Source organism: Bacillus rossius, chromosome 7 (genome assembly GCF_032445375.1).
Source record: "Bacillus rossius redtenbacheri isolate Brsri chromosome 7, Brsri_v3, whole genome shotgun sequence".
NCBI lineage: Eukaryota > Metazoa > Arthropoda > Insecta > Phasmatodea > Bacillidae > Bacillus > Bacillus rossius.
This window is the reverse complement of record NC_086335.1, coordinates 55,890,296-55,912,244: the sequence shown is the minus strand read 5'-3', so window position 1 is coordinate 55,912,244 and position 21,949 is coordinate 55,890,296. Positions and strand designations below refer to the sequence as shown.

Sequence of the window (21,949 nt, the reverse complement as noted above, 5' to 3'; positions counted from 1 at the left end):
ACGCAGGGACATTCCCACCGAACGACCAAACTCTTGGTTAGACACAGAGCTAACCTGGCGCCCTCCTGGATACACTTTCATTAAAAAACCAGCCTTCCCGCTGGGAACCACGCCGGATCTCGAACACGAGAACGTGGACGATGGCGACGTACACTGTCAATAGATATTGGATACATCCTGAAATTTCATTGACTGCAATTAACAGTAAGATTTCAATTGTGAACCGATTTTGTACAAGTTGTGCGCATGAACTGCTATGCACACGTATTTTTTTAAAAAATGTGAACTCAGCCTTACAGTTGCAGAAAAAAATTGGTTGTCTGTAAAGTCGGTTTACAGACGATCGTTTGTGACTACGCCACATAACAAAACATTGATGAAATGATTGCATACTTTTATGAATAAAATTGAATCATTTTTATTTTAATAATAAAAGAATAAATACTTGTAATTATATTAATGCAAGAATAATTAACCTTTATTGCCGAAATTGCTGTTGTAATAAGCAATGAAAACAACAGTAAATTTCACTTCACTTTATAAACAGTCAACGAAACAGTTCACGTGAAAATGTAAGTTGTGTGCTGCCACTGCCTTTCTTCTCCTCGGACGCATAGGCCAATCGAGTGGAAGAGAGATAGATGCGGCGCAAGCGTACAATGAGCGTAATGGGACACAACGTAATGGAACAATGAGCGTAACGGGATACAGCTTAACGGAACAATGTGTGTAACGGGACACTTTTTCGTGCGTGCAGCGGGCGTTCATCGATTTATTAGTCGTTGTCACGTCAAAAAAAGTGCTCCTCCCATCGCTAATCGCTCAGTCTTGACCTTATCTTGTGAGTGAAAGTGCTTGTTTGAAGACCTGGTTGTGTTAGCACATCGTTACGTAGTTCACTTAGACGTCGTCGACCTTGTGTACATCTAGTGCTGGTTGTGGGAAAAAGTCAATAACCATATAATCACCAAAAAAAAAAAAAACATTTTCAGTCGCCACCGCTACACGCGACGTGTGTCGCCGCGACTAATATTCCCCTCCACTGCTACACGCGACATATCTGTCGCTGCGACTATAAATATTCCCCATCCCTACTATTTGGTATGTGTATGTTCTATGATGTTTATTTGTCCCCCTAATTTTATATTGACGTGAATATTTTTATAAGAAATTTGATATGAAAATATGGAAGAAGAGGATGTTCGTGCTCTGTCAAGGTATTACGTTTATAAGATACGTGTTGGCAAAGCACATTTGTAAATTTGTAATTAAGTGTATATTATTATAGTTATATGTAGGACAATTAATAAATTATTATTATTTTTTAATTTTTCCAGTCTATCGTCTAGGACTTTCATTATGGTTTATAAGGATTTGATTAGATTTGTTAAACTCGCAATTGGGCTTTCACCTGGGGGCAAGGAGTCCTCCCTGTATTTGTTTCCCCCCTCCTTTTTAAATCTTTTCTTCAGGTCTCTTGCATCTCTCACATCCAGCATTGGGCAGATTTCTAACTTCAGTACTTTTTCGTAAATAAAATAACAAAATTTAATGTTTTTTTTTTTTAACAATTAAGACGTTTCACTATTTACCCTAAAAATATTGTTAAATAATTCGTACATTACTGGTTCCTTGAGAAATTACAGTTCATAGGTTACATTATAAAACCTGTGCAATGACGTAGCTGTGGCCAATTTGTGCTTTATTTGTTTTTAGCATAGCAGAATCTGTTTTCAAGGAGATGTGTATCTGATCCTGTTGTTGCCCCCTTCTGTACTTGATATTAGCAGCAACTTTATCATATGGTTCTTCAGAGATCCTTAATACAGCATAGCTGAGACTGTTTTCTAAACGACATGAATGTTTTATGTAACAGTCGGGGCTAGAAATGTTTCCCACCCTAATGAGTTTTCTACTCTAATTGTCCCTCTCTCTCTCTTTTTTTTTTTAAAGCCTAAAGGTTTCATATCATGTATCCAAGCGTGCGGGGCTGCTTGAAGGGAACAGGTTGGACAGTAAAATTGATGATGTAGGTATACCACATTGTTCTAGCCATTGATGAAGTATGCAACAGGCAGTACCGGATCCATACTTGGTGATGGAGGTATGAGAGCTATAGAAGGTTTGTCAGCACCAGTGGCCTGGTGTGACATTGTGAAATGTGTATGCACAATTTTGCAGGTTCAGAAACCAATAATAAAACAAATTTATATAAGGTTTTTCCTTCAGGGAAAATAATTATAAAAACTTAATGGTAAAATTCTTACAAATTAATCCATAGGGTTGATTCCCAGTTGCCAAATAAGAACAATTTCAATTAAAATAATAAGAGCTAAAAATTTAAAATAATAAAAGTAAGTATAATTTATAATTTTTCACTGAATTAACTGCTCTTAAAAAATTGTTGCTGATTTAAATGCATGTCCAGATTAGAACCATTCATCACTCCACATTTACTGTATTATAAAAATATGTTACAAAAAAAAAATTGTTCATTGTATTATTTATTGGCATCATTATTAAAGAAGACATTTTTTCTGTAGCAACAAAAATTACATTTAAGTTTTTATAATACATGTTATGTTAAGCAATTGTTCTCTTATTTTTGAAAATGCTGTATTTGTTTATTTTGTTTCAGTTGGCATGGGGAGCCTAATTTTCAAGAAGACTGGTTTCGAAATAGTGCCATGGAGCGCATACTGTCAAACTGTTTTGTGGAAAATCTCAGAATCCAAAATTTGTTTAACACAAAGGCCAGGCCTCGTAAACCTCAAATAAATGTTCTACAGCCGGAACCACAGGTCCATTTGGCATTTTACACTTTTAGATTATGGTTGAATTAAATATTATCATTTAAGGTATTTTTAAATTAGTAAATGTTTAGAATTTTGGGTATTGGTAAAGAGTTTAAAATTGTACACCTTACAGTGATTTTAGTCACATTATTTTATTTTTATTATTATTAAGTTGGTTCCCTTAAGAAATTTGAAAATTATTTCTATTTGTGGTGAAATTAAATAGAATTATTAGTTATGTAAAATATTATTTTTATATGGAATATGTCAAGGCATACAATTTAAAATACATGCACCAGCAATGTTGTTTACATATTATGATAATTTTTTTTCCAGGTTACATATGCTTGTTTAAAATGTTCTGCAGGATTATAAGCTTAATACATGTACAAGCAAGCTATACAGCTCTTAATTAAGTTTTTGGACATAACATTACATAGATTTTTGACAAAGATTAAGGGCAAAACAAGGTTTCATTGCATCTGAAACTTTGACTAGAGTAAGGTTAATTCTACTACAGGTTAGGAAGAAAACGGGTTTTCTTATGGGCGAGTTTGGCACAGGGAAAATTTCTGCCGCTAGGTGCGCTGGCGTAGCGAAAGGTAAACACACTGCCATTTTATGAGGGTGAACCGCATTGAAGTCAAATAAAATAGTCTGTATGATATTTGGTTTTGTGCTTTTTGTTTGCAAGAATTATATTGAACAAGTCTTCCGTAAAGAATGTGTGAATTTCACAACTTTATGGCTTTTGGATACGTAAATAAAAACTACACCTATTACAATTATCAACAGCCCAAAACGTACTGAAAATATGAATGCCAATTTTTTTTAAATGTTTGGGGTTATTGGCATACAAAAGATGTAGGTAACCTGAAGTTTTTTTTAATAATGATACAGAAACAAACACGAACCTTAACATAAACAAAAAGATCATAATGCATGTTGTAATACCATTTTTATATCTGGTTTGATACCAACGAACTCATCCTACTACAGAGCCTAACGTGACCATCAAGCTGGAAGTCGGGATGGAATTGGTTAGGATATACAATTTATTTTCACGAACCTTGAAATGAATTTCACAAACATAATCAGTTTTCCTCAAGTCTCTATCACTCCTTGGGATCTTTCTGTTCCATAATTCAATTTTTTTTTCGTCTGCAGGAGCCTTAAATACTTTAATGCTTGTGTCGTAATTTCTACTACATCCAGTTTTGCAACCGGGCACAAAACAACACTTAGGCATATTGAAAAACTAAATTAAAAACTACTTAAAGATGAAAGTTAAGCTATCCTAATTTTAAATTCAAAACGAACTGAGAAGTTTTACACATATTGTTATTTCACTTTGAAAAATGCAAATGGCCCCTTTAAATGTTTCAATGCATTGAAACAGATGAAAGTGACCACCTCATCGAACACCACTGCTAGCTGGCGGCGAAACCAAATAGTGTGCCAAACTTTTAACATTGATCTTAACCTGTAGTAGAATTAACCTTAACTAGAGCTACCTTGTTAGCAGAATGTCATAACTCATTTCTTGTTTCAGTAAATGTGTTTTTTGCTTTAAGGGGAAGTTTTTTTAGATGGTAGAAAACAGGTTCGTTAAACTAGGTTGTGGCAGTTGCTTGATTGAGCCTCCTTTCTCCATTTTGCTATTTCTGAGTTTAATAACATTCAAAAAAAATTTTTTTTTCAGGCAAAAATTAGTGTGTACGTACCAGGTGGTAAAATATCAGTGGAGAGTACTCTCAGATCTGAATTGACCTCCAAAGAACAAAAAGAATATTTGAGACTCTACCTTGCCTACAAATGCAAGGGCAAGGGTGCATTACAGAAACAAGAAGAGAACATGTTTACCGTAAGTTAAGAGTTAATAAGTATTATTTTTTAATGATAAGCTGTTGTGTGTGGCTAAACATAAGTAAGTTAGTAAGCTGTGAAACAATAATTATTAGAGATGATAAAGATGTTTTGAAATTTACATGCACAGTGGCATACCCAGAAACCCATGCATGGGTGTAGGGTGCTCTGGTTGAGAAATTAACTTTTCCCTCATTTTTCCCAGATTCCCTTGACCCTCCAAACACCCCCTCCCCCCTCCAACCTTCTACCTTCCCCTTAAATGCTAGCGTTAGCACAGTATTCCTTAGTGTATTTTTATTCATATCTATTTAACTAAGGCTCATTGTACATCTTGGTTAAACCAACACTTGGGTAGCATCTAAAACCAAAGTTTTCATTATTTCATGGGGTTTTATTTTGAATTCATAATCGTAATTCCTTTGAAATTAGAGTTCCTGAACTTATTACTTGAATATTTGTGCTGGAACTCCAGAAACCTTAAAAAACACGTAGAGAGGAGTTGGATCTTGTAGGAAACAAGGCGCCTCCGATCATGAGAAAAATAATCCTTTCCAGTTTTATAAATTTTTTTTTTCTGTTTGATAAAAGACTCCTATTTAACAAATGGTTAAAAGTTTTTAAGATTGTTCTAAATGATTTGTCAAGCTTGTTAAATGCATGAAAATTAGGCCTACTTTACTGTTAACAGTAGAAATGTTGATAGTCTCAAATTTAACTGGTAAAAATTACAAAAAAAAAATCTAAACCTTTCTGAAAAGAGGCAGTTTGGTCTAGTCTGTAAATAAACAACCCTTTTTTTTATGTACAAATTCAGATTCAGGCACTTTCTTTAGTAAAACTTTTTTATGATAATATATTTATTTGTTAATACAATGCATAATGTTATTTAAGAATCACTATGCAATTTGTGTAAAAATTAAAAAAATAATATTTTTAACATAAATAAGCTAGGCTATGTTAAATGTTAGCTTTGTAGATTGTAATATGAAGGAAGGGTTTTCTTTTCACTATTATAATCATAACTGTACATTTTAAAATAAATAAACTGAACAACCCTTATTTGCTCAAGGATAAAAGTGACGTGACTCATTGCTGTCCTTGTTCTTTTAATTGATTTTACATTGCTTTTCCACGAGTTTTATTTACATAATTAACTTTTATACACCAATCTCAAATTAGATAAGCATTTCAGTTTAAGACAATGCAGATTAAAAAATTTTTCTAAATAAAAATTTTAAAAAAAAGTTTGGAATATGTAAGTGTACAAATTATAGTATTTTTTCACCATTTTTTTTTTTAACTTATGTGACGTGCCATTAACTGGATGAATTCTCGGGGTTTCGTGTGTTTTGTGTAATCTTTTTGCATATAAATATTTGCTCTCAGATATTCCAGTCATCTTCATGACTTTTACTTTATCAGCCTCATCTGGCTGTTGGATTAAAAAAAAATTCATTTTAGAATTATGGTATTGTGGTAAATTACAGTCTTGAGATTCAGGAATAGTATTTGAGTTACGCTAATCTTAATTTTAAATCAAATTTCAGTTTATGAACAGGCAAAAAGTACACTTTTTTGGCGAACCAAGTTACATATCCATATTACAAAGTTAGAAATTGTATGTATGTATTTGATTTTTAGGAAACGTTTTTAAATTGCTTTAGGTAAGAATATATATTTCATGTAGGCAGATATGTATGTGAAACTACAATCACGTAGGGTGTGTGAGATTTGTAATCTATTTTGGTGTCTGTCTTTAGTTTCTGCGTCAAAAAGTGGTAGAAGAAAACGTAAAGTATGAAGAGTTTGTTCAAGCTTCAGCATCAAAGAAAGAAGAAGACTATCATCTACAGGAAAGCATTAGGATTTACACATCCCAGGCTTGGCAGGTACGGAGCATGGCAAAGTGGCATAACATTACATGGACACATCAAATGGTGGAATACATTCCCGTGTAATTAATTACCTTAAAATATGTTTAGTGTGGTTTTTAAAGAGTTGCTCTAGAAGTTTTGAGAATCATTGAAATGTGGGCAGTGGTGAATGGAATTGTGGGGAGGGGGGGGGGGGGGGATCCTAAGAAATCGTGAAAATAAAGTCATACCCAACAACAAACAGGAATAATTTGAAAGCAAACAGCAGGCAAAGAAATTCTATCACCTCTGTGCCCAGATGAAATTCTGCATATGCTCCTGACAGTTGATTTCCGTGAGCTAAATGTTACTTCGTATTAAAATTATGTGCATGCTAATCCTTTGTTTTCCTCTCCGCAAGTTCCGACTCGCAGCTGTTGATGAGTACCCAGCATTGTTCAAGGTGATAGCCACCCTACCCCTCGTGACAACTTTGGATGGATCCCTCGTTAGAATGAAGCTGGAACGCACTGTCCTGGAATTGGTGAGTTCAACATTGTGAGCGTCTTATGTTTGCTTGGAAACAAAGTAGTACTGTCGGCACAGAGTCTGGCGGTAACATTAACCAGCGTGGTTAAAGTGTTGTAAATGTGTTCCTTCAATTGGTCAACCATGTGTCTTCTTGCCTTGCCCTGTGTACACAAAATTTTTTTTCATAGAAAACTAGCTGCCCGACCCGGCTTCGCACGGCTATACTAATGGAAAAAAATTAAGCCACATCTCCCATTTACAGTAATGGTAAATAAAAATAATTCAGTGAAAATTTATTACATTGCTGTATAATGTACCGGAGAGAAAATGAATAGCACCGATGGTTTCCCGACTCGTGCACGCAACGTACAACTGATGTACCCGTACTTCGCTACTGCAGTCTACAGGCAGATCACTCTTGCGCCGCTCATTATACATGCCCCTCCTTGTGGGTACCCCACTGCCGCGCGATGCCCGTTGCCATGGAGACGCAGAAGGCATGAACAATGCAAAATCCTGTTCTCATGCAGACAAAGTACCCACTGTTGCCTGGTTTTAACCACCCATGGGATCTAATTTTCAGAAAATGTCATCCTGCATAACATAAAGAACATTACTGTGAAGTTTCAAGTCTGTAAAATATATATACTTGAAAAAAAGGGCAATAATAAACAAATTAAACACAGAGAGAGGAAAAAAACAATAGTTTAGGTTTGCGATTTAAATACTAATTGAACTCTTATGAGGGTACTAATTGCTTCGTTGTTAATATCACATGGGTGTTTTTTACTTATTGTATGGGAAAATTAAGAATGATAAGGCATCTAGTGCGTGGCAACAATGTTAATAGGCAATAGGAAATAAACTTCTAGCACCTGCGGCATTGTCAACACACACTTCGTACGTGTACTGCATGTTGTATCTAACCCTTTCCAACGCATTTGATTCTAAATTGGACTTTTAGTAAGGATCCCTAATGTTACTGATAATATAATAATATAGCCTATAGCCTTTCTTGATAAATGTACTATCCAACTCTGAAATAATTTTTCAAATCGGACCAGTGGTTCCTGAGATTAGCACGTTCAAACAAACAAACAAACAAACTCTTCAGCTTTATAATATTAGTATAGATATGGCATTCAGAGTTGCAAGATCTCATTACATGGTAACATTTCAGACCCCAGGCTACCTCTAATTGATCTGACTGTTACATACAGACATGAAAACACTTCAAATATTTTGCGGGGCATTGTAAATATGGTTTTTACCTCGTTAACTATGCTTATTGATCTTTTAAATGAAATAAAGTCTCTTGAAATGTTCACAGATTTTTACTTTTTATTTTTTTTTCTCTTTCACGAAAAACCAACAGTCACAGTGGTGGCCATCTTCTGACCAACAAAAAACATTTACGTGATAAAAACAAAACTCATAGAAACCAACAATGTATTGCACAAACAAATCAGTTCATTACTCGAACATGATGTTTAATTAAAGTTTGATGTTAATACCAGGTCGTGGTAAAAATCGCTGAGAATCCAGTCCTCTTGGCATGAAAATCAATTTACAAAAAAAGGTGTATTTAGGTGTACTCTGCCATCTCTGGTCGAAAATTCAAGTTAAGAAAAATGACCGAAATAAAGGTTAAAACAGCATGTCCCGGACTACAGGCGTCAAATTTACTGACAATATTGCGATAGACTCCTTCACCAAGAAGGACGTTCTCACATGACATGCAATAACCAATCACAGAGCAAAGGAAATCACTCAATAATGTTTGTAATTCATATATAAATAAAATAAAGGGTGGCGTGTAATAGTAAGACACTGTCCTTAACACTCCTGAGCACCCAGATTCAAATTTTGTGTTTGGTCATAATGTCAGGTTTTCCCTGGTTTCCTGAATGCTGGGATGTTTCGATAATGTGAAGGCCATAGCTGATTGCTTCGCCAATGTCCCTGGTCTGTATCATTATTTTATTGTTGGTATTGCCAATAAGCCAGAATAAAAAAAAATATTTATATTATGTGAAAATCCCACTAGGCAGGATTTAGAAAGATAGTTAATTATCCTCAAATAATTTTTTTGGATGTCTCATTAAAAATAGAGCTATAAATATATTGCCATTTTTAATATATGCTTTAAATGAAAATTTGTTCTATAAAATGAATATAAGATCCAATTTTGTGTATAAGATGCCTTAAATACTTTTACTTTTTAAATAGGTAGTTTAATTAGTTTTTTGATTACAAATGTGTATTTTTTTACAACAATTTTTTTAAATATGTTAAGTTCATAGTTGATAATCATACTTATTCAACTGAAAGCTACAAACTCATTTCCTCATGAGTATAATTACTTGATCTATTTTACCTATCTTTAATTTACATACTAATTAATTAAGCAAATTTATATTAATAATTCCTGGCTCATAATAAATTATACAAAGGGTTCGGTTCGGAAGACTGAAAATGGATAATGTTTTCCCATGTGCCAGTCTAACTTTCACTTTACTAATGGTACATGAAACTATCTGAATTTTTGAAATATATCTACCATTGAAATGAAATAAAACTTAGAAACTGAACATTTAATCTAGGTATGTGATATAGTTTCAAGTATACAAGTATACAATTATTCCTCAACACATACCTATCACACTAATATGGGTGACATACAGTGGCATTGGGTTATAGTATCCAAATTTGTTTTGTGTACTTTTATATTTTACCAAAGTTAGTCAACAATGATATGTATATTATATCTGTTCAGTTAAAACGAAAGCTTTAAACATACGTATAAGTGACAAATTAAATCAATATTACAAATATTAACTACTGTACCGGACTAGTCAAAAATCATAGAGCAGAAATGAATGAGAGTTTTCACTTCAGGAACCTCTAGGAAATTGTTAGCAAGTAGGTGCACGAAAACTGTTGAATCAAAGATGCAAGCTAAAAGTAAAATTAAGTTTTCATTATCATGAAACTGAAGGTGTCAAGCAAATTGGTCGGGTATATGCAGTTTAGTTAATAATGCTTTGGTCAAAAAGTATTTATTATCTTTTACTACACATGATATACATCACACAAACGGAAATGGCCATGACATACACACACTAACCGGGTACAGGAAAAAACAGGCATCAAGAGTCAAGTCATAGAGTCAAGTTAAGGTTTAAATAATTTACAAACCAACAAAATGGATAATTTTGGATACAATAAATAACAATTCATAAAACCCTTTATTTTGAAAACTAAAACATCTTACGTACTGGGATTTTTTTAACAGTTTAAATACCAGTATACAATATTTTGTCCATAGTTACTACTATTTAATATGAGAACCGAAGTTTTCCACTATATCGGAGCATATTATAGTCTGTAACTGACATTGGTCTTCGCGATGTCATACACATAGTCAACTGCTGAATTTGAATTCGCTGATCTCGGTCAATACACTAACACCTCTTGAATGACTATGCATCCTGACAAAAAGTTTCTGGTTCAAAATGTTGACATAAACTTCAGGTCATCGACAAGAAGTCTCTAGTCGAAATGTATAAAATAGGCTGTTTTTAAAACCAATTGTCCTTTTCAATAAACAATTGAAATTAGTACTCCACAATCAATAGTTCATTTAACGCACTTGGGTCTCTGGCTGTGAATTCGTATCGATGTAGCTGAACAGTATCTTCAGCATGTAGAAATAGCTGCAATTCGACTCATTCTCGATCCGGTTAATAAATTATTAACTCTTCTTACCGTTGAAAAGGTTTTTAAAACACCAAATCCTATAGTAGAATTTAATAAAACCTTTATATAAATTGAAGTAGTCCTTAAAATATTCAGCATTAATACATTTGCTAATACCAGATCCAACTATATCCAAAGTCTAAAATGTTCTGAACCAAAAGAACAAACTTGCTTAAAATCAGAAACAAAATTCCAAAACTGTTGATTACTGAATTTTTTTTTTATTTAACTCTGCAGTTACGTAGGGTAATTTATAATGTTCCTGATTAAGATTATAATACTTGAATTAAAATTTACATTATTCCTCTATGAAATTTCCTTACAACAGGTATGTGGTGTATAAAAAAGCTTGTTTTTGAACATGCATTTAGTCCTCAGTCTCAGTGTTTATCTTGCCTGGTATGTTGTGAGATAAGTCTGTAGCTCTCGACAAGTGCATTGATAGCAGAGTAGTTGTCCTGAAGAAAATCATTTGCTTTTTTTTCCTCAGGGAGAGGCTCCGAATATTTCACCGCCACAGTTCCAGTCCAAACTGTGTTGCGGTGGGCAGTACGATAAATTGTGTCGTGACTACCCTATCCACAAGAGTGTTATGAAAATGTGCCCAGGTATAGTTAGCTATGAAAGTTATTGTACCAATATGAATTTGTTGTTTTCTGGCTAGTTCAGAACTAGGAAGAAACATTGTGGTCTATAGCTGATTTTAATTTAATTTTAAAAATTTTCAACTCAATCGTGCTTCAAGGAAAGTTTAGCCTTTTAATTATTGCAGCAATCAGTAGTCAATAAAAAGTAAGTTTTGAAACTTGTACTTTACAATCTCATTGGATTGCCGTGCTTTCAGACAAGGGAAATAGCAAAACAAGTAATGAAAGATATATGACTAAACCTGAAAACTTAACCAACCAGCCCAATAGTTAATAATGACTTGGCGGCTTTAAAAGTTTTAATTAAGTAAATAACAGATCTATTTTAAAACGTGATCTGATGAGAAATAAGAGCAAAACAGCACATTGCTAACATATAACTACCTCTGAAACATTCGATCGGCCATTATTTGCATTGAAAAGGAAAACCTAACCAAGTACTTAAAGTTATTAGAAAACATTATGAAATTATTTATTTCAATGTTTTATATGTTGAGAGGGTAAGGACTTGCAATGCTACAAGTAGAACATTGATGTTAGGCATGGAACATGTTTTTTAGAATATATTGAATCTATTACTGAAGCTGTAATTTTCTTCCAGTTAGCAAGGATGCAACTGCTGAAAGGCTTGCTCTCGCTCACAATGCAGACATTGTGATCTCGTCAAGCGCATTGCTGCACTTGGCAGACAACTACCCAAACTTCGACAAAGTGTGGGACATTCCGGTTGTAATCAAAGAACTGGAGCATGATGTGGGTGAGTATCATTCAAGACCATAGAGATAGACCATTTTTAACTGAAACAATGTTGTTAAGTCATTACTGAAACATGTGCTAGTTTTATGGTCCACAATGTGTGTGTGTGTGTGTGTGTGTGTGTGTTTTTTATATATATATATATATATATATATATATATATATATATATATATATATATATATATATATATATATAAGTAAGTAGATTAGGATTTTGGTACAGATTGTTTTTGATGTCGTACAAGGGTTGGCTGAAAAGTATTTACTTTTTTTTTATAGGATCTGGAAATATGAAAAAAATAATATTTATTGATAAAGCCCTTCCATCTACAACTATGACAGCCGAACAGAGAAATCTTTGGTTCCATAAAATAGCGGTGAAGAAGATGTTCTGTTGTCAGAATAAGCCTGATTCAAAGTAAGTGCCCATATTAAGACATTCTATTTGTGGATTTCAAACTATCATAGATCATAGTTTTTTACCTGCTGTATTGGTACAAATCAGTTTGTGATAGAATATTCATAATTTTGTTAGTTTTGAGTTTGATAATGTTTATTTACTTTTGATATGATTCTTAATAATGTTGTATTTTGGATTTTATCTGGCATAATGGTGTGGTGTAGGAACTTGTGTTAGTTTTCTTCTCTTGGTTCTCTCCTCCCCCCCCCCCCTCCCCTAATTCCACCATGGAATCTTATATACCTCCGTATTTGCCGTTTATAACAGTTAAAAATATATACCTCTGTCCATAAACCATGATAGGTGAACGTGTTTATTATGTTGCGGAATTTCAAGAACATTAGTTCCTTCACTGACATAGTGTCTTTTAAATAAGGTGAAATTTTTAAGTTGATGGTAACTGGAATTGACATATTTCTGTTAGTTTTTCACCTTGTTGGGCACAAGCTTACAAGTCATGAGGCCTGTGACAACATTAGATGCTCATGTTTTGGAAGGATACTGAATGTAGATCTTTGGGAAAGTGCATATTTATTTGGGAGACTACTACAAAAATTAAAATTGCTTGTAAAACTTGTAAGTTTTTATTGAAGATTGTTGTTAGTACAATTTTTGTTTGCCAGTTCATTCTTTTTAAGTTACGTATGCCATGCAGGATAATAAAGTTTTAATATGTATTTAATAGTAATAAGTGCTATCATTGGACATTGTTTATTGTTAATAATGATTGAGTGTGGTTTTTTGGCTTGTATATTTTTGTTGAAATCATCTTGTTTTCAATTGACAGTAGAAATTATTTTCTTGGCTGTGATTTTTTTTTCCAGGCACACTGTCAAGAGACCAACATTTGTTGCTAAAAAGCGCAATAAAAAGTGTAAAAAAAATCGACACAAGAAAACAAGCTCAGTGCAGGAAGTTGAAAACGCACCAGGCTCTGAGGTTTTATCACAGACGGGAAGTAATGCCTCAGGGAGCGATGAGCCAGAAGCAAAAGAGAGGTCGGCCAGGGACACCACAGAAGTACCTGCGTCACCAGCGGGGACTATAGGAGACGCGGGCATTTCCCAACGAGGTGTGAAGCGCAAGCAGGTCGTTGCATCCGGGGGTCCAGGGGCCGAGTCGGATGGCGATGACGAGAGTGATGGGTCTAGCTCAGGCTCGGAAGGTAAGCTCATGATCGCGTGCGACGAAGCTGGCGGTGGGCGGGCGAGAGTGTCTAAAAAGAGGAGGACGTTGAGTTTCGACGACAGCGAAGATGATATGTTCATCGATCAGGGAACTGGCGGAGAGGACAAAAAAGTTTTGGAAAAGTTGTGTGGTGAAGAGAAGGAGGATGATTATGATGATGATGATTCTCCACCTGACGAGGTGAAAGTGGACAAAAGTGCTTTTCAAGATGAGCCAATGGAGCATCCAAGTGCACAGCAGTCAAAGGAAGAAGAGGAGGACTTGCCGAGCAGTTTACAGGAACCGTCAGTGGATTCTTGCATCGCGTACAGCATGTGGCAGCTTTGCTTGCAGGAGAATGAAAAGGAAGATTTGAAAGAAAGGATCCTAAAGAAAAAAATCCAAAATAAACATTTACGAATTTTGGTGAGGTGCAAAGTTGATGGTGTAAAGGTGAGTCAGTCTCTTCTTTTAGGGTTTTAAAATTTGTTACTTTTTGGAAATGTGTTGTTAAAAAAATACTTAGTAATGAAAAATATTAAAAAAAATTAAAGTTAGTACATAATGAAAATAACTAGAATAGGGCAAAATTAATTGTAGAAAATTTTAATGCATGTTACATAACATGTTAAATATATTCTTTGTTTTAATTTAAAGAAAACAAACAATTCATAATTTAATTACACCACATGCTTCATATTTGTTAGAAAAATATCTGCTGTTAAAGTATTTCATTATTATGTTAGTATAATTGCATAAGTCATCATTTTTATAATATAGGAAGAGATTATTATGTATGCGAGTTTTGGTTTTTAAAATAGATTGAAAGCTTTCACTGCCATTTTCTAATGAACTGTTTCGGTGTTCGTAGTTGAACAGTGTTGCAGTGCTCGTATGTGCCAATGTTTTGTTCTGCATTGAGAATCAGCTGAGAGCAAGCCTACCGTTGTCGTGTCCTCACGCGCCCAGCTGAGGGCGTGTCTGCGACACTTGGAACTTACTGTTCCCATAACTTTCTGTGTGGGTTTCATTTCAAAGATCGCAACCCTGACGACATCTCGTGGAATTGTCGGAAATGGTCTGGTCGCGGGACGCTAAATTATATTTTATATTAAAAGTGGCTCATAGTCCAGGAAAGATTAAAAATTGTTCTCGTAATGTTGCATAATATGCCCTCCAGTAAATTGGCTAACTGGCGTATGAGAGGTGTTTGTAAAGGCTTATAATGAATTGCATCAAAAAAATTTTTTATTAAATTTGTTTTAAAATGTGTTGTTAGGCTCTGAGACCGCATTAGTTTCCAGGCTCTGTTTCTGATTACTGTCAGTCTTTGGGTCTCGTTGCCTGTGCTCGACCAGTTACATTTGGAGGCATTTCGTCATGTAGAGTGCTGATATCCTCTGTGGGAAGATAGCTGTATTGAGAGACAGTTCCTGTAATTATATATGTTGTCCAATATATAACCAACAGAGAATCACTGGAACAGGTCAGACAGTGGAACCATATTTATATTTAAACATCAAACAAACTCGTTACAAGAGGTTCTAAGCTGAGTAAAGCATGGCAGAACGAAAGGAGAGAAGCCACTCAGGGTCCAACTCAGATTGACCAACAACAGCCATTGAAACGAGACCTTGTATGATTAGCCAATAGAGAAGTCACTGGCAGGAAAGCCTTCCCGTGATTGGCTGGCACTAAGCCAATGGGACTATCCTGGAAAAGTTTATACAGCCATACCACCACCCAGCTCTCTGTTGATTCTCAACCCTGAAATGCATGTTTTAATGCAGAGAGAAACATTGGTAACATTTCCACTGTGGTGCTCAACTTGAAATCGAGATACTTTATCTTGTTTGCAAGTTGAGATCTATATGCCTTTATGTTATTAGAATTTTCTACTAAATAACTCTGTCATTTTAGATGATTCTATTGGTTAGTTTATTGACTTAACTTCATTTTTAGTGGCTTACCATGCAAAAACCAGGGGATATTTACTCTAAAAAATAATATACGTTTATAGGTCCATTACCCCTGAAGTACAAATCAATTCCTGCTCATTACCGAAAAAAAAGTATGATATAAAAAACAAAGTGGTGAACGACCAACTTAAGAATGGATGCATTAATTTTGAGCTGCACGGTGAGTCCAAAGTTTATCTTAAAATACTTATTTTATTAAATTCATTTCAAAAAACATGTTTTATTGTGTGAAGTCAAAATTAATGCTACATAAGTGGTAATTATATAAAATGTTATCGATGAATTATTATGATAGGCACTAAATATTTCCTTCTTATAAACCATCTCAAAATTTTTACAGGATATAAACTATGTGGTTTGTAAAAAAAACTGCATTTTAGAGAAGTAAATAATTTCATTTAGTATGTAATTATGTGTCAGTAGCAGAAATTATCTTCCAGATTTAGACAGTCATCATAGCAATACAAAATAAAAGGGAATTATTGGTCTTGGCCCATGGATCATGGTCTTTGTTTACTAGGGAACCATGCAACATTTGGAAGTAGGAAAACCATGGTAAACCTGAATCAGGATAGCCGGACGGGGATTCAAATTTCCAAATTATACATTGTACATTGTAAAACAGGTTAGGTATTTGTGCATGTGTTTGCTTGAACTATTTTGCTCTTGTTTTCAGACTGTAGAAGGGGAGTCACAGAAAATGTGCATTGTGCCAAAAATGGAACACAAGGTTGAGTTTGGCGCAGAGAGGTTGTCTTCGAGCGAAATAATCAGATCTTGGGTGACACTGTTCTTTAGACCAGGAGTGAACCTAGCGCGAGGTAAGTAGCTGTTTCACGTGACTCATCTCTGGAAGACACAAAACAAATAAATGTAACTGAATCACTAAAATAATAAATTATTATATATTAATTACTATAATTCATAAATCACATTTGCAAATGAGTCACAGTTTGATACTAAACCTATCATCTCAAGATAATTTTTTTTTTTTTACATCCTGTTGTATCTTTTACTGAATGTGTTTGTTCTTGTTCAAAGTTCGTATAGATGCCAAGACGTCGGAAGTGCTAATGTTTGAGGAGACTAATTTGAAGGAACTAATGGAGTACGCAAGTTTTTCAAAGTTTCCAGTACAATCTACAGTGTTGGGAACATTGTACACAGTTCTGACTGCGATAGACGGCTATAAGCCAGGAACGTACCTCATGTCGCACCGTCGTGATAGTTTCTTCAACTTCCTGCAAGCAGACATGTAAGTATATCCAGTATCCACTGTTCTGAAAGAAGTTCTTTTGTGATCTGTGCTGTTTTATTGTAACATTACTGAAATAGTTGCTTGTCTAGATCTTGTAAAGTTTTTAACAACCCTTTCTACCTCCCTCCCCACTAGTTAAATAGTTTAATAAAAGAGTTATTATGTCTGGTTAGGTTTTATGCTATCATTAAAATACCAGCTTTTATTACTTCTAAGAAGTAGCTGTGTGTTTGTTATGGTTTAATGATCATAATATGCATATTTTTATACTTTTTAGGTGTTCCTGATGATTTGCTTTCTTTATAGTGAATAAGCCACTTAAAATTGTTTTTACCTGTTTATTTAGTTGTGAAGTTTGTATAAGCTTTCACATATGTTTTAAGTATTGCTTTTTTTTTTTAATTTGTAAATGTGAGTTCACGTAATTTTTCTTTCATATTTTTTGTTTGCCACGGTACTTCTTTTGAAAATGAGCTGATTCAATAGTTTGCCAGTTATATAGTAATTAGAGACAGAGTTCTGGAGCCTGAGAAATACTCTGGATTTTAGTTGAAGTGCTGTTGCCATGCGCCAGTATTGGCTGGTATTTTTTGTGTAATTTTGTGTTTGGTCAGAGAGCATGTCACATGAGCACGCTGTGTCCTTCTTCAGGAAGACGAACGACCATGAAATCAGTCGGCATTTGTACGATGTATCAGTAGGTCGGGTCTCGGGCGGTGGCTAACAAACATTTGATTAATAATTAAAAAAATTAAATAATTTGCATTCTTGCATCTTCTGAGTTTTTGTTAATTTTTCCGGGATTGAGCATTGTACTTGTCTCAATATATTGTTTTTGCTAATTCAAAATTCAGTTAAAGCTCTTTTATTTACATTCAACTAGTAACAGTTTGGGATAAGTTAATCATCATGTACAGAACTCTACACCCAACTACCCGCAACAGTTGACGAGAGAATTTATAAGTGTTCTTTTGTACGTGCAAGGAACATTCTTCGTCTTAGCCGGGCACAATTATTGTAACTTGTCGCAAGTTGCACTGCTACAAAGTAAATGGTAATAAATGTATCTCGTAGTTACAAAACTAATATGACTGTTGTCAATATTTGTTACAGAACATTCAAAACAAATGTAAATCACACTGTAACTGTGGTCAGACTTGTTGAATTTTGTAGGAATGGACTTTGATTATTATAAATATTGTATAATATGTTGTGTAATTCTTGTCTGCGGCACGTGTGCTCATTCGCAAGGCGGTCCAGTGTTTCTAATGTATTGTGTGTTTACATCGGAATTTTCACCTCCCTTAAGTAAAGTCGTGAATTGAGTGTTATTTTTTTTTCATATCAGGAATGGCCGGCATGATTTGAAGACTGTTTACCGTGTCAACTGTAACGAAGTGTCTGCAAGCAGGCAGTCCCAGTACCTGCCAGTTGACCCGAGCGTCCTCATGCCTCGCAACGTCATCTGTGGGAGAATTCCCGGCACGTTCACTCCTAAACCGATTGCAAGGCCGGGCGTGAAAAAGAAAAAGTTTAAGAAAAGGAAAAAATGATCTGTACATGGTTTTTCTTTGACTTCTGTTGTATGATAAATATTTCTGTGAATAAGAAGTACCTTTATGATAACAGTACCTACTGTAATCATTTGAAAGAAATAGGTAGTTAATTAAATACACTAAAACATTTTTTTTTATAACAGTAGTAGTGTTTTCTTTGTGACAAAATATACGTTTTGCTGTTGCTACCATAATTTAAAAGCATGAAACCCAAAACTACAATGTATAAACAACTTTTAGAAAGGCAATTCATTGAAACATAGTTCTTTTGTACTAAACTCTTGATAAATGATGTTAATTAGGGACTGAAAACCAATTAAAACATGTCTGAGTGAATAATGAAAAAAGATCAAGAAAATTAATAAATTGTTGCTCTATTTCTTTTGTAAATACAGAAACCTGTTATAATGTTTTTTTTCAACTTATCATATTTTTTTAATTCTCAAATATTTCTTCATGAAGACAATGTATTTACTTCCTATGTAATGTTTTATGAATTATGCATTTACTTATATTCTCGTAAAAATTCAACGAATACAAAATAAAACATTCCAAAACTTATCACATTTGTGAAGTTTAACAAGTTACACTGTTTAATTTACACTTATTGTTCTTTTTTGTTTGCAATAATTAAAACATTGATAAGTGCTAATTTGATATTTTCAAATTATAATGTCGTCCCCTCAGTCATTAATATGAAATTAGGCATTAGTCCCCTGCATTGTGAAGCTATCAAATTTTTCTTACAACCTCTGAGTGTACAGTCTAATAATTTGCAAAAGCATAACTATTAACCTTGCACAAACATCAGTCCTAAAGTGAAATCTCATTTTGAAATTCCTGAACAACCCAGTTGTTTTTTGTTTTTTGTACTTAATGAGTACTTTATACTGAACTGTCACTGGATGTAAAACATCATGTACAGATTTGAAAACTTACACTTTAAAGTAAGAAATCAGTTAGTAAGGTATTTTGTACTGATGTTTTACTGTAGTATAACCATCATATCTCAGTTGGACAAGGGTGTTAAGATGGTTAATGTTCTTAAGCTGATTTAAAAAATTGTTTTTCAAATTTTTAAAAAATTAAAACTTAATAAATATGAAAGGCCAGTGCATACACATAACTATTCTGAAACATAGACCGAGAGCCCAAGGAGGGATATGTTGAAGTGTGACTCCTGCAGTGGAAACTGAAACCATGTTTGACCTTACATGTGACGCTATCTGTTGAGTGGGCCCACAACTACTAGCGGGAAAAAAAACTCTGGTAGGAGGTTCAAATCCAAAGTGTTAACTTTATAATGATGATTTAACTAATTGGTGACTAATTGCTTGATAGAAGAGATTTTAACTAAAAACTAAATACTGTTTTGTAATAAAGAAAAAGCATGTGCCATATCACAATGTATGTGAGTACCAAAATAAAGTGAATTAATTGTCACTGGTTTTTTTGCTGATGCACTACTTCTAACAATGTAGCTATGTTAGTAATATATTATGATAGCTGCTATCTAGTTTGGGAAGAGGGGGAGGGGGGGGGGGCGAAATCCTACTTCAGAAACTAGGTCTCAGTCTGTGCTGTTAGTTTCTTCCCCATGTTCTGAAACATCTTTGGTTCACTTATTTTATAACACAAAAAAAAACTGTGAATATAGATTTTTTTTTTTCTTTTTTTTTTTTTTCTTTCAACAATATGGTTGCCAATGTCTGCAAGTATTCTGTAAGCGCATATCACTATCAGGACTGTTTCACTTATTCAGTTCTCACTCCACTTCTTGAGCCACTGTTTTTTTTCTGTAATGTTTAATAGTCACGACACACAACAGTGACAATAAAACACTAAAGAATGCTAGTCCTTAAATTTCATCACCAAGTTTTACATGCCCGAGCAGTGACGAGAGCGGAGTCCAGTTTGTTTACAGAGATAAGAACGTGACTGTTGGTGTTGATGGTAGCGGATAGGAAGGGCTGGCTCAGCAAGCCTCTGCAAATAGTGTTTAGTACTGCTTCTTCTAAGCTGATAAGCTGACCGTTTAAAGTTCCGTTAGCCATGGGAAACTGTTGCAATACTCAGCCACTATGCAGAATTGCTAAATGATGCAACATATATACTTTAGAAAATCATGTCATATTGCTGAAAAATGTTGTGTGTCCGTATAAATACATTATGTAATTCTAAAAGCAGAATAGAAATATGCTAATTTAAATTTAAAAAAAATAAATATCATAGAAGCAGAGATTAGTTAATGTGCTGTTGTATACTCAAGTCATCCACCAGCACACAATGAACATTACACCATTCATATTGCATAATAGTTCATCAATCAAATGTCAAAAGCATTATTTTACACCAAAGAAATAGGTCCATTATATATGTGTGTGTGTGTGTGTGTTTTATACTCATGAGCTTTTTTTTTTTTTTTTCATTTGATTGCAGAACTATGAACTAACATATTTAAATAGATAAAACAGTAATTCTGTAGTATATATGTGCAACACATGTCAACATCACCCAATGTGGATTTAAATTTGTCTCTGGAAGTAATACAAGTGAAAATGGCAAATGAGGTCATTAAGACCTACATATAAAAATATTCTGGTTACTTGCCCGAATAATTTTTTTTTCCTTCTGTTTAACTACAAATGCTTCCAGAATGTTGTCTGATTGAAATGAGTTTAAGTAAAAGCCATTACCTACAGTATTTGATGGGAAAAGAGAGCCTAAAAAATTTCGAGCAATTTTGAAAAGTGGTAGACAGTTGACAGAAAGTCAGCTCTCACAGTTATTCCAGACCTGCCAACTCTCACGATTTTGGTGTGAGGCTCACGATTTTAAGGTCCATCTCATGCCCTCACGCCAAAATAGTGTTTCCTCACGATTTTTTGGGGCCCCAAGATTTTGTTTGTAAAAGTTACAAAACAAGTTTTACGAAAGCTTACAGTAACGAGTTTCCATCAATACTCGAGTCACGTAAAGGAAGCAATTTTGCGTTTTGTAACATGTGCCGTGCTGATTTTTCTATCTCGCATAGTGGAAGAGGAGACATTGTGAAACATGTCGCTACAAAAAAACACAACTAACACGTGAAGTGTATTGCTTCCAATAAAAAAACTAATTTTGCTGTGAACAGTGATAGTAGTGTTACACGAGCAGAATGTTATTTTACATCTTTTTTAGTTGCGGCCCTGCATGATCACTACACGACAGCGCTAAATTTTGTTCAACTAAATTAAATCTGCAACCTATAATTTGTTGAAATAAATTTTGAAGCAGAGACCATGTAACATATGTACAGGTATGTCACTTAAATTTAA

The 21,949-nt window shown here is 34.2% G+C and overlaps 1 protein-coding gene across 1 annotated transcript; it reads left to right on the top strand.

Moving 5' to 3' along the window:
- Positions 1-1,103: 1,103 nt before the first annotated feature.
- Positions 1,104-20,075, top strand: LOC134534075 (little elongation complex subunit 2-like). The gene is made up of 12 exons (XM_063372086.1): positions 1,104-1,217; positions 2,639-2,801; positions 4,498-4,659; positions 6,425-6,553; positions 6,939-7,061; positions 11,298-11,415; positions 12,056-12,211; positions 12,492-12,630; positions 13,497-14,292; positions 16,495-16,639; positions 16,860-17,073; positions 18,425-20,075. Exons 1-12 carry the CDS (start codon positions 1,186-1,188, stop codon positions 18,627-18,629), a joined length of 2,382 nt encoding a protein of 793 aa, XP_063228156.1. The 5' UTR covers positions 1,104-1,185; the 3' UTR covers positions 18,630-20,075.
- The last annotated feature ends 1,874 nt before the right edge of the window (positions 20,076-21,949 follow it).

What these genes read in the sequence shown, in the direction of transcription:
- LOC134534075 (XM_063372086.1), top strand. Translation starts at nt 1,186, where the DNA reads ATGGAAGAAGAGGATGTTCGTGCTCTGTCAAG. An exon ending in GATGTTCGTGCTCTGTCAAG is followed by an intron (nt 1,218 to 2,638) that starts GTATTACGTTTA and finishes ATTTTGTTTCAG; the next exon opens with TTGGCATGGGGAGCCTAATT. An exon ending in AAGAAGAGAACATGTTTACC is followed by an intron (nt 4,660 to 6,424) that starts GTAAGTTAAGAG and finishes GTCTGTCTTTAG; the next exon opens with TTTCTGCGTCAAAAAGTGGT.